Consider the following 14,089-nt stretch of genomic DNA (forward strand, 5'->3'; position numbering starts at 1 on the left):
ATTTCAATACATTCAATGCAGGCTCTGTATCGTTAACTGATTTGTATCCCCACCATCAGCAGGATGATTAGGCAGACAGCTGTTTTCAAGCCCCACTAGGGCACAGTCCTGGATCTACCATTTTCAAGCATGTTTGATAGAGTTGGTCCCTTTCCTCTCCATGGAACCATGAGGATGCTCTGAGCAGTTCTAGCTGCAGTAAATAAAAGCACTAGTTCAACCTGAAAAGGAGTGTTTACCTAAGGAGTTAGTAAGCTAGCAGAGGTGGTTAACCTCTGCCTACAACCTGGTCAACCACATCGTTGCCAACCAAATTACTCAGCCTAAGCTGGAAGCCAGCAGCTGACTCCCAGGCCAGGATTCGCTGGAGCTCCAGCTCACCCAGCAGCTTCCAGCTTCCCCAACACAGTGCTAGAAAGGTCTCCCCTACCCACTCACCCCAGGCTGAGTGGTAAGGAGGACCCAGAGAGTATTTGTGCTGCAAGAAAGGCTGCTTCACTTGTTCTGATGCTCCTGGTGATGCTCAAGGCAAGGTAGGTGGATAGGGGACCACCTTGAGGAGAATTCAGGATTTTTTTCTCTTTCAAAATAGAAAAGGAAATTGGAAATGAAGAATGTAATGGTGCTTTATGAGGCACTACTTTGGGTCACAATGTGGGCACCTGAAAGCTAGAAAAAGGTCAAATTGATGCTTGAGAGATACTTATGCAACTGTAATTCTGTTAGTGGCATGTCTTCATGCAGTGCAGACTTTCACAGTCATGCACTACCTTCTCAGCAAAGCTTTTGCCTCTTTTAATGCCCAGAAGTGAAGGAAGCAGGGACAAACAAGGTCTGATGGACACCACTCAGTCTGGAACCTCCTGGCATCTCTGTGCTTGAAATCAATATAAAAAGTGTTGGTTTATCACCATGCTTTTACTAACAGAACTGAAAAGGCACCAGGGCATCAAGGATGGGCAAGGTCTTAGCTGTGAGGCACTGTATGAATCTAGCTGCAGTGGTGGAGTGTCATTGCTAACCAGGGAGCAAAGCCTATGCTGGGCTGGGGTGCCTGCTGTTCTACTCATCTCTGACCAATCCTGACATAATATTTAAACACAATCTGGAGCAGAAAAACACCCCCAGATGTTGCTGGCTATTGGGTGACTGGACACCTGATAGCAGCAGGACCCACTGTTCTTTCTTCTCTAGGGACTGACATTTACGTGGTGACACCACGTCTCTAGCAAGCAAACACGGAGGGGCTTCTCGGAACAGATCGCGCTCTCCCCAGCATGTTTATTAACCAGCTCTCGCAACCTCTGCTCCAGCTGCTCTGGGGATGATGCTGCCTCATGGAAACCAGAGCCATTCCAGGGGGGCAGGCCAAACCCCTGGGCTGGGGGCATGAAGTTTACTGCCCATGAAAGATGGACTGTCCCTGAGAAGAGCCATGGACAAAGGGCCAGAGCAGGGTGGCTTACAGCAATTGGTGCCTTGGGAGCAGTGAAGTCCTTTAAGCTTTTCTAGAGTTGGCCATCTCAGGTCCTGCCTCATTCTGCTCAAAAGCCAGGCTAGATGTGCTGTTATCTTTGCTTTTCCCCCCACCACCTCTGCACCCTTGATTCCACACCTGCCCTCTGCTTAATCCACAGATATTTTAGATTTCTATCTCACACAAAGAGCAGAAGATGGCTTAAAACCAGGTTCTTTTCAGAATTTTGCCCAGTTGAAGATGTGAGAAACCACCCAGAGCTCTCAGATCTGCATTTGCAATGGGGAGGTTGGTACCCAAAGAAGCAAATGCTAGACAAACCAGCTCATTAAAATGATTTTATTCAGTCTCTCTTTGGAAACACCCACTCTCTGTGTTTCACATTTCATTCTCCCAAAGTAGAGCTTTGCAAATGACTTTCTCAGTTCAATGCTTTAACAGTCATATTGGCAAAATTACATTTGTCCTCAGGTGCTTTTAATTCCTTATGTAAATAAATTAACACATTGACTAAAGCTGTGAATCAAACCATTACCTCAAAGGACAAAAAATATTCTTTGCAAAAAGACCTCTATTTCTTCAAAAATTCTCTTTTCCACTAAAACTACTTGCTGAATTTGTGAAATTTTGGTAGCATAAAAGAAGTTACATGGCAGACAAATAATTCACCTTGCAACATCCATCCAGCTCAATCCTCACTAACAATAAATGGAAAAAAATTCTACTTGCTTAATGTCAGAAGTTTCCCAGACTGACCAGTTAGTCCTGTTAACTGTGGGTCAGAGCCTGCCTGGAGCAGGAAGGAAGCCAGGTGGGTTTTCTATCCACTGTGGGAAATACCACTGTGTAAAACAGCTGATCTGATTTGAGTTGGGTCTTCCAACAATGATAAGACCTTTATTTGCAATAAACAGCAGAATATGGAGAAATCATTCAGTACTAATTTTATCCCTAGGCAAACATCCTCCCCAACCTTTACATCTATGTATAAATGACTACAATTAGGTAGCACCATTGCGAACACACATGCATTTATGCATGGAGAAGATATAGAGAGGTTGTTGTGATCATGAACACATATATACATTTTAAACAGACCCCCTACTATATAAGGGGTGGCTGAACAGTTCCCATTACCAGCCTTATATGAAAGGAGGAAACATTCACTTTCAAGCGACACCTGAGCAACCGACCAGACAGAAATGGCTCCAGGTATTTTTTTTTTATTTCAGTTTTAAAGGACTGTCAGTGCTGGTGCATGCCTAGGGTGGTGGGAGATATTGTACACATGGGATGGTGCTGTGCTAGGCCATATACACTCAGTGGCAACCCTAAATCAAAATGTGGTAACTTATAAAGCAATGAAGTGGAATATAATTCCCTGCAGCGTGACTTAAGTAAATTGAAGTAGATAATCATTAGCCAAAACTCATCAAGGCTCACGAAAGGCTCATGAACATGAAGAACAAGGAGAGCTGCAGTTATAGCAGTTACTATTATCAAATATTCTGGCAGACATATTAAAACTCACATTCAGGGTTTAAGCCAGGGATCAGGATTATGTCTAATGCAGAAGTCCTACATGCCCCAGGGTATTCCTCCACTGAAAGGTATTTGGCTAAAATAATCTCTGAGTAATAATAGTCTGAGTAAGCAGAGATGAACACTTGCATGAGTTAAATGTCATGGATTAAAACCTTTCGCTTGATAAAGACCACTAAATCCTACAGGTGCGTCCATCAGAGAACAAAAGTACATTAGTCACAGCATGGGTAAGGAAATCAGCTCGTGTCCCGTGGAGGCAGGCAGCAGATTTCACGTATCAGCAGGATACCATAAACCAAGGCTAAAGTGAGCTACTCCCAGTCCCTCACCTCCCTGGGATGTTACCTTGTACTCACTGTCCCCTGCTCGCTCATGCAATGATGAGTGCACTGCACTCTCCTCATGAGACCGAGGCCTAAAGAAAAACATGATGACCATGTTAGGGAAAAAATGTTTTCAAGGAACAATAATGCCTTCAGCCAGGAAAACAGTGCTTATAAAACTGGGAGCAGTACAAGACTTGAGGCCATTTCTAGTGAGAGGGGAGGGATTTTCATGTGATGTGGGGACGCTACAGTGCTAAGTTCACTTAAATACAAACAAGATGTTCACTGAGGTGAGCCCTCAGCTGGCAAAAGTAGAAATTCACAGGTGCCATCACTCCTCAGCACAGTCATTAAAGGACTGCTAACATCTTTCTCCTTCTCTTTGCTGTAGGGTCGTGGTTTTCTCCTCTCTTCATTGCTGTGATCGCACTGGGATTGCAGTGGCCAAAGGAAGCCGCAACCTTCCCAGCCATGCCCCTTTCCAATCTGTTTGCCAACGCTGTGCTGAGGGCTCAGCACCTTCACCTCCTGGCAGCTGAGACGTACAAAGAGTTTGTAAGTGTCGTGGTATCAGGGCATCTCCTCCTCATTAGTTTGGTGGTTTGGAGACTGTACCATGGCTGTGTCAACCCAGAGCCAATATAAGTTCCTAGAAACATAGACATTTTTAACCATTGGTGTCTTCTCTGTCAGCTCAGGGTGAGGAGAGAGGGCCTTAGTAAGACAAGACGGGTTATGCTCTTTGCAAGACTTTCCTGGGTTGGTCACCAAAGGCCCTCTCCAATTCTGAGTACTTAAAACTATCCAATCTCTGTTATTGCCAACAGCTGACATGAGCGATCTGTTTGGTGAAAGCTGTCACAGGGGTCATCTACTCCTAGGGAGAACCTAGTCCGAGTATTTTGTGCACTTATATTAGTACCTTAACAAGAAGCTGACCTTTAGTTCCAGTAACTGTAACTATTGAGCCAACTTGGGAACTCCTCCTTCCTCAGACAGTCCTGCCCAGAGATACTTTTTATTTCATATTTCTTTCCTGCAAAGAGTACCTGTTCAGAATAGCCTGAGAAAAGTGTCTATGGTATTCTGCCAGTACACAGGCAACAAGAGATCTGAGTGTATTTGGGATATCCCCACAGGAACGCACCTATATTCCAGAGGACCAGAGACATGCCAACAAAAATTCCCAGTCAGCATTTTGTTACTCAGAAACCATTCCTGCTCCCACAGGGAAGGATGATGCCCAGCAGAAATCAGTAAGTTCTCTCCCTTGGGCAAAAACAGATCTATTTTAAGAGCCCAACTCTGTTTTAATATGCGCGGAGGATTTCTGTCTGTAAGGTTTAACATCTCCAGCACTTTTTGAGGTACTGTTCTTCCTCTTCTGTTTCACTGTGCACAGCCTGCATGCAGAAAGACAGATTCTTTTGGGTTAAGCTATAAATCATATTCCCATACCAAGGAGGAGGCAAAAAAAATACTATCTGCACAGGACAGATTTCTGGGTAATACTCCTCAGCTCACAAACAGATTTATATCCGACAAAGCTGCGGAAGTGATGATATTTCTGGGCCACCTTTGGGCTGTTTCAGAGGGATCAGGACACATGGGTAACTCCACAACTCACTTGCACAGCTTTGACCACTGTTTTTCTCATTTCAGGACATGGAGCTTCTTCGGTTTTCACTGGTTCTTATCCAGTCCTGGTTGACTCCGGTGCAGTACCTAAGCAAGGTATTCACAAACAATCTGGTTTTTGGCACCTCAGACAGAGTCTATGAAAAACTAAAGGACCTAGAAGAAGGGATCCAAGCTCTGATGAGGGTAAGTTGCAGCATGTGTCATGATTATAGAATACCAGAGAATTGGATACAAGGCACAGAGCTCTCAGGATTTTTCACAGGATCCAAAGACCATGACAAACTTCCCCACCACTCTAAAGACCAGCAGCATCCCTTTGACTTTGTTTTGGTTTTTGTTGTTTGCTTTTTGTTTGTGTTTTTTTGTTGTTGGGGTTTTTTTGCATAATCAAATCACGGCACTCCATTGCACATGCTTCTTCACAGGCAATAACACTGCTCTAACCACTCAGATAACAGCACAGACTAGGAAGATGATCTTCAATAACATGACTTTAAGGACTAATGACATTTTATAGAAACAAACCTTGTAAGTCTGCGTACATGTGGAAGCTCATACTCTGATGCATCTATCTTAAATGAGATTTACAGTACCAGAGCATCTAGACAGCTGATAGATAGAGAATGATCTTCAGAAAAGTCACTCCATTTCTTTTTTATCTCTTTAAAATGAAACTGTTTATTGCCTATCAGGATCCCCTGTCAGATGAGTGCACTCTATAAGTAAGTCATCTCCCAGTACCACAATGCAGCTAGAGCTCTGAGATCTAGATCTGTGAGAAACGAATGTGGACACTTATTAACAATTTTAAGCATGAAAGCCAAGCCCTGAGAGTAAAATGAGATCTTCTGTCCTGGCACTTCTGGAGAAAGTAGCTGTATGTATCAGTTCCATTTCCAGATGGCAGACCGCAGATCTGAGCTCCAGATGCCCGCAGCCTGGGTCTGGGTTAGATCTCTGTTCACTAGGAAAGTGGGAGGAAAGACAGAATTATTTCCTCAGTTCCCCATCTCTTTGGCTTGGAAGTACTTTAGTCAAAAAGAAAAAAAACAGCTTCCTTTAAAGCTAGGTAGGAAAAGGGACTTGAAACCTCCCTGAAAACGGTGAAGAACAGCTGACTGAACCCAAAGTTGCCACGTGTAAGAAAACCGCGGAGGGGTGCGGGACGGGGCTGGAGGGGAAGCGCGACGCGAGGGAACGTCCCAGCGTCGCAGGAGGAGCCCCAGCGCCTTCGATAACGCTCAGTCCCGGGCCCGTCTGGCTCCCCTTCCACCTCCAGCCCCCTCCAGCCTGCTCCGCTCAGCCTCGTCCCTCCTCCCCTTTAACTCCGCTGCCTCCTCGCAGGAGCTGGACGACCGGAGCCCTCGCGGGCCGCCGCTCCTCAAATCCACCTACGACAAATTCGACATCCACCTGCGCAACGAGGACGCCCTGCTGAAGAACTACGGCCTGCTGTCGTGCTTCAAGAAGGACCTGCACAAGGTGGAGACCTACCTGAAGGTGATGAAGTGCCGGCGCTTCGGCGAAAGCAACTGCACCATCTGAAGGAGGAGATGGCGGGGAGGGGGGAACCCCAAGCCCGACGCGCGGCCCCGGCCGAGGAAGAGCAGCCGGGGGCCGCCCAAGGGGAGCCCCCTCTCCCCGTGCAGGGGATCGGTTTGGCCTGAGGAGAATAAACCCGCTACTCGCTGAAGCTGTGCGTGTCTCGCTGCCTCTGGCGGAGCCCCCCGCTGCGGACGGGGCCGGCCATGGGGGGATACGGATCCGGGGTGCCCGGGGAGGCACGGCGGGATGGAGGGGGGGAGCTGAGGATGGCAGGGCCGGGCCGGGGCGGGCTGAGCCGAGCCAAGCCGAGCCGAGGGGGCCGGGCCGGAGGCGCCTTCCTCCGCCGCAGGCCCGGGCATGGCGGAGGTGGTGGAGTTCCGGGTGCCGACCGGGAGCGCCCAGACGTTGCTGGTTTGGGGGCTGGAGCCGGCGCCGGGCCTGGAGGTGAGGCGAGGCCGGGCCGCGTGTCCACCCCCCCCCCCCCCCCCCCGGAGCGGGGCCTGCCGGCCCCGGGGCTGCACGGCACCGAGTCCTTCCCCCATCCCCCAGGCCTGAGGCCCCCAATTTCCCCTCGCTCGCACAGGCCTTTTCTCCCATCGCCTTCCACACATGCTAATAACACATTTTTTTTTAACTTTTACCATTATTATTTCATGGTTTTGTTGGGCCCAGCGTGTCTGCCGCCCCCACGGGGAGGCTGTTTGCCCCAGCCCCTCTCCGGGCCGCGGCCGGTTACACCGTGCCGGCGCCGTGACCAGCGGCATCCCGGCTTCTCGGCCTCACGAAACGCTCCGATGCTGTTTGAGGAAACAGGGAGATGCTGGCATTCACCAGGCAGCGTTTGTCTGTGAAGCGAAACTCCCGGGAAACCGGCAAAATGTGGAAATAAAATCCTGTTAGTTTATCTGCAAAATAATGCTGTACTGAGGCTTTAAAAGGACAGTGCACACATGCAAAGCAGAGAGCGAGAGGCAGTCTGGGATGAGGATAACTCAGGGGACAGAAAAATCCCATGTCTGTCTTTCCTCCCCGTTCGGAGGCTGGATAATATTGGGAATAAGATACTGGTAAGGTAAGGGGTCGGGCCAGTTTGGGCTTACTTTTATGGGAAGAAAAGATGTTACCTGCCAGATACTCATGTTATCTTCAGTCTTGCTGATTATTCCAGGGATTACTGTTGCTACATGGCAAGAACGGTACTAAAGTACTGTTCATTTTCTAGGTAATTAGGTCTTGGGAGTAGTGCTGTCTCTATAGCTGTTGCTCAGACTCTGGAGCAGCAGCAGATATTCCTCAAAACACCTTCATTTCTCTTGCTTTTCCTCAGCATTCCCTTTTTTCAGCATTTTCCAAATTTGGGCCGCTCTACTCAGTGCGAGCACACAGAAACGCTGCTGTAGCAGGGCCTGGGTATTACGCTGTTGTCAAGTTTTATTCGGCTGGAGATGCCTGCAGAGCCCAGCGTGCATGCAATGGGCAAAGACTGTTTCAGAAGTCTCCCTTGAAGGTAAGTAGAATGGCCCCAGGTGTGAAACTTGCAGGACTCAGCACCCTAACTTGCAGCAACAGGGTAGTGTTAGGTGAAATATTTATTGACCTTCTCAGTGACAGTCCCTGTGCTTTTGCATGAAGGTTTGCTAACTTTTTGCTGGGTGCTACCATGATACCCTGTGGCATCCCCAGCTGCTGGCAATAGTAGCGTCCAGGTAGCATTTAAGAAGTAATCTGGCAGCATCCCTCTGCTAGAGTAGTTTGTGCAAAGCAGGGTCCATTTTTTGGATTACAAATAGTCGACACATGTCAGAAATACCCATATGGTTAGTAAATGCATTACCTACAAACTTCTCTCACAGAGCCACCAATGGTGTGTATGCAGTGGGAGCCCTGGAAGCAGAGCCTGGATAACCAGAGTTCTTTCTTCAACAGGTTTGTGTTTGCACCAAGCAGAAAGCATTTCAGCAGCAAGTTCTCGCTCTCAATAGCAACAAGTGCCAGGAACTGGCCAACCACTACCTTGGCTTTAATGGCTGGTCCAGTCGCATCATCACAGTAAGGGGCCCTTTATGTCCATCGGTTGTTCCTCCCTTTACTCATCCCATGTTCTCAATCAGAGCAGTTAATGGACTTGTCCTCAAATGATTGTCCCTGTTGAAGATAGCCACAGGAGCTTTGTTTTGGACCACAAATGAGGGTGTTCTGAAAGCCTGGGGAGAGAAGATTGCTGTGGGCAAGGGCACTGGCTGGGCTTCTGTTTATACGAATGGGGGGATCCAGTTTTCATGTGGCTTATTTAAAGCAATGCCAGAATTTGACAATAGTCTTCATGCACTGAAAGTGTCTGAGATGACTAGGATTACAAGCTTGACTGACAGAGGATGGGGACCCTGGGATATTTCTGAATTAGAGCCAAAACAGTGAACATCCCTGCTGTGGCTCTGCGGTGTGCTGCTGGCCTGGAGTCACGCACTGCGCAGAGAAGGTCTGTGCTATGCTGGCGTGGGCCTAGGTGGTGACTACATACCCTTTCTATTTAATTGTAATTATTTTGTGGTCTTTCAACAGCTGCAGAATGTTTCTGGCTTTGATGAGAACGAGGAGCTGGGAAAGACATTACAGAAGCGATCCCTTAAATATCTGTGTGCTGTAGAAGTAACAATGCCCAAACATGGGGTATGCACCAGGGGAATTGGCCTCGGTGAAGCAGACATAGAAAATGGTGAAGGTATGCTTTTGATGCAGCTGACAGTCTCTGCTGGCAGCTGTCAGACCCTGGTCATTCATTCTTGTGTTTGCACAGTTCGTCAGTCTGACGTAGTATCTGAGTTTAGCTGGAGAAAAGAATCTGCGGGGGCCTTGCGAGCTACTGTGCTTTACTGCAAAGAATCCTAAGCATGCTTCTTCCCTCCCTGCTTCCTACTGCTATTGCTTTCTTACCCTCTGTTTCTCTCTCTCTCTCTTTCTCTCTCTCACTCTCTCTCTTTCTCTCTCACACCTGTAGGATTATTCATTCCCCATTGCAGCCACTTTTGATGTGAGCATGCTGTGGAATTCCTAAGAGATCCTGTGCCTGTGGCACAGCCCAGATATCTGCTAGAATCTCCACTGCCTTGAGCAGGGTCCTGACAGAGGGCTGAGGATGTGCTGCTTTGCCTGGGCTGGTACACAAAGCCCCTGCGAAGGTGCTGCCATGCTGCCAAATACTTGCAAAACATAAGCAGATTTCTTATCAGATTCATAACGCAGTGTTCAACCCCCAGAGGAATTTCCATCATGTTTGGTAGTATAAGGCAGCTTGTGTGCTTTCATATGCAGAGTGTCATTCCTAACATCAATAACCCACAGCTCCTTTGGTTTAGATCCTCTCGAGTTTGTCACAACCACAAGAAGGGTTCAGAAATTTGCAGTTGGGAAAGCTTTGTCTAGCGCTTTTCAGAAGATACTCCTCGTGGTTTTAGGTAAGGCTTATTTTTGTACTAAACACTAGGGTGTTTGGGCTGAAAACATTATAACTTTCATGAAAGTTATAATTCTTTTTCCCAGAACCTTGCTTAGGATTCAGTGGGATTTTGGGGATCTCCACCAGAATTAAACTTGTGTGGTGGTATGCAGTGATTTCACTGAGTGGTCCTGTCACATAAGCTGTGTGAGTGAAAGGTAACACGTAAGAAAGCTTATTAGCATTGTACATGCACATACTGAGTAAGGATGTGAACACATTCTGCTTCCAGAGGTAACATTAATGGAACTGCAGCATATTCCATGCTCCTATCTGATTCCTCGCCAGGCAGTTGCTGTCAAAGGTCCATGCCTCACTGTTGTATGCAGTGTTGCATCTTTGGGGCTACTATCGCTGCAGTTTGTAACTATAGAAACTGCCTCTGCGCCTACCTAGAAACAGCCATATCTGCTTTCTGTGGATTCTAGGTGTTGCGCTCTCTGAGCTCTTAGAGGACTCCTATTTATGTAGTATCTGAGTACTTCAGTCTTTTATGCATTTCTCTCACAAGGACATAACCTCATATGGTCAGGTTAGTGCTGCTATCCTTCAGTTACACAGAGGAGACCTTCCCAGTAAACACCCCTTCATGCTGAGTCACTGATACAGCAAAGCATCTGAGTAGGAACTTAACTCTGTTGAATCCAGCAGGATTTAAATACCTGTCAGATTCTTCCCATGGGTTCTTTAAGGTGTTTAAGATGTGCCTCTGGACTCAGATGTTTTGCAGTGCTTCCTGCCTTCTGGCCCACTGCATAGCAGAGACGAGCAATTATCATGCTGCTTCTCCGTCTATTTCTGCTTCCTCACTTTCAATTTCCTTTCCCTTTAGTAAGAGCCTTCTGATTTTCTGCAGAGAACACAGGCATGCAGGCCTGAGAAAAAGGCAGCTCTGCAGTTTCACAGCATGCCATTTAAAAGTTGTACGATGCAGTAACTACCACTTTTCTCCTCCCTGCTTCATAATTAACATCATAGACTCTTCAATTGCTGAGCACTTTCAGAACTGTAACAGTCCTTGAAGTGTTACAGCCCAATCCTGCTTCCATTGGCGCTTGCTCAACAGTAGAAGCAAGATCAGCCCTTCTGCTTCTGTGCCCAACCATGACAGTAGGAGGCACAAGCTCTGTCCACATTGCTGCAGCCAGCACGCACTACTTAAACCACCATGGAAAGGTTAATGTTTCACAGTAAAATGGTTATATTATGTAAGAGAACAAATAAGCTAGAACCAGTGGTTTGCCATTGGACAATAAAATGACCTATTCCAATTACAATCATTCAGGACAACCAGCTGACCTCTCCGAATGCAGTTTTGAAGTGGATTCATCCTATTCAGTCAGGTCCCAAGGGGTTTAGGATATGCTTATTGTTATTACACACAGTATTAGCTAACTGTGTTTCTGGCTTTTATTCTGTGTGTCTGTTTCAGACAATGGTAAAGTGGTTGTGGAGTACAACTCCACCCAAGAGGAGCCCACAGACTCTTTAACAGAAGAGGAACTGAAAGAGCTTATTCAGGTAAACCCAGTAGCAGGTATTTAGTTTTGCATGGTAGCTGTGTGATACATCTAGAGATGAGAGATACGGTTGTTACTGTTCAGCCTCCGACCTCTTTTTATGCAATGACCTAAACTTGAAGACCAGAAAGTAATCACATCTTGGAATTATGCAGCATGCTAAGGTTTTAGAGCTCTTAATTTCTTGGGCTCTTTGTGCAGAATTGTGTGTATATTTTAAATAGCACAGGAAAATGAGCAGTTGGATGATGTGGGCTGACAAGTCTTGCACATGATGGTGTCCAGGTCTGCTTTTTCATAAAATCTGTGAGAATTAATATCACAGTAAAGTTACAGTAAGCTAAAGCAAATGATTTTTAATATGTTCTCAAATACGTGAAACTCTCCATCTAGAAATGAATTTCATAAATTTATTTTTATCTTAGAGGGAATGATTGTTAAAAGGCTATGTGAAATCCCTGCAGGTCATTGTGGGATCTGTTAGCATGCAAAGAACAAAAATATCAAGGTATGATAATAAAACTTTTATCATCATGCTCAAAAAGATGGAATTCTAAAAGCTAGCCCTCGTACACAGTAAATCCTGAGCAAGGGATTTTCAGCTTGCTTAATTTGAAAGCAGTGCTCTTTTGAAAGCAAGCATCAGACTCACATGATGTGTCAGCAATGCACAGTATAGTGTCCAACTCCTCCTGCAACTTGCATCAAGGAAATGTCTAATGAACCTTATGACACATTGCTCCATTTGATGACACTGAGTCACCTGATATCCGTGGACAGAACTATCTTCCTTTCTTACAGCAGAGTAACAGTAAAATATGAGGTATTTTTCTGTGTGAAGTAACTAATATTCATCAGAAATATTGGTTGGGAGGAAGAAATTTCTGCTGTTTGTGCTCTCTGTGCTGCACTGCCCCTTTTATCTAACTTTATTTAAACCCACGGAGAAGTGACCTGACATTTAATGGCCATTAGAGAAGCATGCAGCAAAGTGAGCCAGAAAGCCTGCTGCTTCTCAAACTTCTGTTTAACAAAAGAGTCATCCCTCACTTCCCCTGCAGTCTTGCTTTCCTACTGATGGTGCGTGGGAGTTGATTTGGTGCTGTCTCCGCAAGGCACGTACCAGCCTGATGCGGCTAACTAACAGGAATTCAGAACAGCCTGCTTGGGAGGAGAACTGCTGGGTGTCTTTCTGGTTCATTGCCTTGTGATTTTGGTCAGCCATTCCAAAATAGGAATGTTCCTGAGTTTGTAGATTCCATGGGAGTCATTTTTGGAAACATGGTAAAAATACACTGTGTTTCCAGGTGCAGAAAGAAGAAGTTAAAATATGTGGTTTGAACATTGAGAAACATTGCTCACTGAGAAACGAATTCTCTCTTGATTTCTTTTCTCAGGTCAATGAATTGTCCTTGGAACAGTTTGACTTCGAAGAAGAAGAACTTTTGTCTGATCTCAGTTTTGATGATAAGCTCCCTCAACACGAAGTGCTGTCTAATTAGAGTGGCCTGGGTTTTAGATATTTTCCAAAAGTGCTGCAATATCTGACTGAGAGTGAAAGTCCAAAGCTGTGAAATGACATGTGCCTCATATCCAACACTTTCTTTTTCTCCAAATGCGTAACACTGAAAGAAATGGGCAATAAACCTAGTGTTACTAAAATTAAGCCCCAAAACATATGCCATTTTTTGGAGAAGAAAGTGTTTTCCTGTCAATTTATCCAGGTCAGCTATATATGGAAATCAGCTTTAGCTGTATGATTATTATTTAGACAGCATACCAGATGTGCATAGCACTTCAAAATAAAACAAACAGGCCCTTCCTGGAAGAGCTACAGTGCAGGTTAGATCTGATCTGCAAGAGAGCACCAGAGATGGGTGGAAATAGCTGTCTTACCAGCAGGAGTAGCTGTAGGACTTAGACATGTGCACACAGGCACAGAAAAATGTATTTCTGTAGGTAAAATTTCTTCTAAAGAGATAAGCCTAAGTTCTGTGTTGATCTTTTGAACCAAGTATCTGGGACATTATCGTGATGTAAAGCAAAGGTTCTTTTTAAAGCTGTGAACATATGTTTTTCCTTAAATTAAGTAAAATCGTATTTTGTAGCTGTTCATGTGATAAATGAACCTTGGAGGCATGTTATTCAATGGGAAGGTACATCAAGGTCCGCAAATCACAAAGGTGCATGTTAGGGAAGATAAATCTTGTTTTGGTAACAAACCCCTGCACAGTGTTTTTTATCTCTGTGGTTGGAAGAAGGCGACAGAAACACGAGAGAGCTCAGGGAAGAGCCACGGGGGTGACCGGAGATTTGGAGTGCAAACCTTGAAATGAGAAACATCAGGAGTGTGGCGTATTTAACTTAACAAAAAGAGGAAAGGGTGACGTGATCCAGGACACAACAGCAGCTCTGCACAGAGAAAACGCCCGATGCTTGACAAGCTTTTTAACCTGGAAAGTGCAAAGGTGAAACAGGATCCAGGGGCCGGTAGCCAAAGTCAGAGGAACTTCCAAGGGGAAGTAAAATGCGGTGTTTT

The 14,089-nt window shown here is 45.9% G+C and overlaps 2 protein-coding genes across 3 annotated transcripts; both read left to right on the plus strand.

Annotated features, from left to right (window-relative positions):
• The first annotated feature begins 3,059 nt into the window (after positions 1-3,059).
• On the plus strand, positions 3,060-6,682 carry GH1 (growth hormone 1). The gene is made up of 5 exons (XM_062595371.1): positions 3,060-3,087; positions 3,740-3,903; positions 4,488-4,604; positions 5,011-5,172; positions 6,334-6,682. The coding sequence occupies exons 1-5, from the start codon at positions 3,060-3,062 to the stop codon at positions 6,532-6,534; spliced, it is 672 nt and encodes a 223-aa protein (XP_062451355.1). The 3' UTR covers positions 6,535-6,682.
• A 201-nt stretch (positions 6,683-6,883) lies between these two features.
• RDM1 (RAD52 motif containing 1) lies at positions 6,884-13,657 on the plus strand. Of its 2 annotated transcripts, XM_062595743.1 has the most exons (7): positions 6,884-6,978; positions 7,862-8,041; positions 8,461-8,583; positions 9,097-9,256; positions 9,891-9,989; positions 11,463-11,551; positions 12,948-13,657. In XM_062595743.1, the coding sequence occupies exons 1-7, from the start codon at positions 6,892-6,894 to the stop codon at positions 13,050-13,052; spliced, it is 843 nt and encodes a 280-aa protein (XP_062451727.1). In that variant the 5' UTR covers positions 6,884-6,891; the 3' UTR covers positions 13,053-13,657. The 2 variants fall into 2 exon arrangements, with proteins under 2 accessions (XP_062451727.1, XP_062451728.1); XM_062595744.1 differs by lacking the exon at positions 9,891-9,989.
• The last annotated feature ends 432 nt before the right edge of the window (positions 13,658-14,089 follow it).

Source organism: Rhea pennata, chromosome 26 (genome assembly GCF_028389875.1).
Source record: "Rhea pennata isolate bPtePen1 chromosome 26, bPtePen1.pri, whole genome shotgun sequence".
NCBI lineage: Eukaryota > Metazoa > Chordata > Aves > Rheiformes > Rheidae > Rhea > Rhea pennata.

What these genes read in the sequence shown, in the direction of transcription:
- RDM1 (XM_062595743.1), top strand. Translation starts at nt 6,892, where the DNA reads ATGGCGGAGGTGGTGGAGTTCCGGGTGCCGACCGGGAGCGCCCAGACG. An exon ending in GGTCCAGTCGCATCATCACA is followed by an intron (nt 8,584 to 9,096) that starts GTAAGGGGCCCT and finishes GTCTTTCAACAG; the next exon opens with CTGCAGAATGTTTCTGGCTT. An exon ending in GATACTCCTCGTGGTTTTAG is followed by an intron (nt 9,990 to 11,462) that starts GTAAGGCTTATT and finishes TGTCTGTTTCAG; the next exon opens with ACAATGGTAAAGTGGTTGTG.
- GH1 (XM_062595371.1), top strand. Translation starts at nt 3,060, where the DNA reads ATGCCCCAGGGTATTCCTCCACTGAAAG. An exon ending in GGGTATTCCTCCACTGAAAG is followed by an intron (nt 3,088 to 3,739) that starts GTATTTGGCTAA and finishes TCTTTGCTGTAG; the next exon opens with GGTCGTGGTTTTCTCCTCTC. An exon ending in GGATCCAAGCTCTGATGAGG is followed by an intron (nt 5,173 to 6,333) that starts GTAAGTTGCAGC and finishes GCCTCCTCGCAG; the next exon opens with GAGCTGGACGACCGGAGCCC.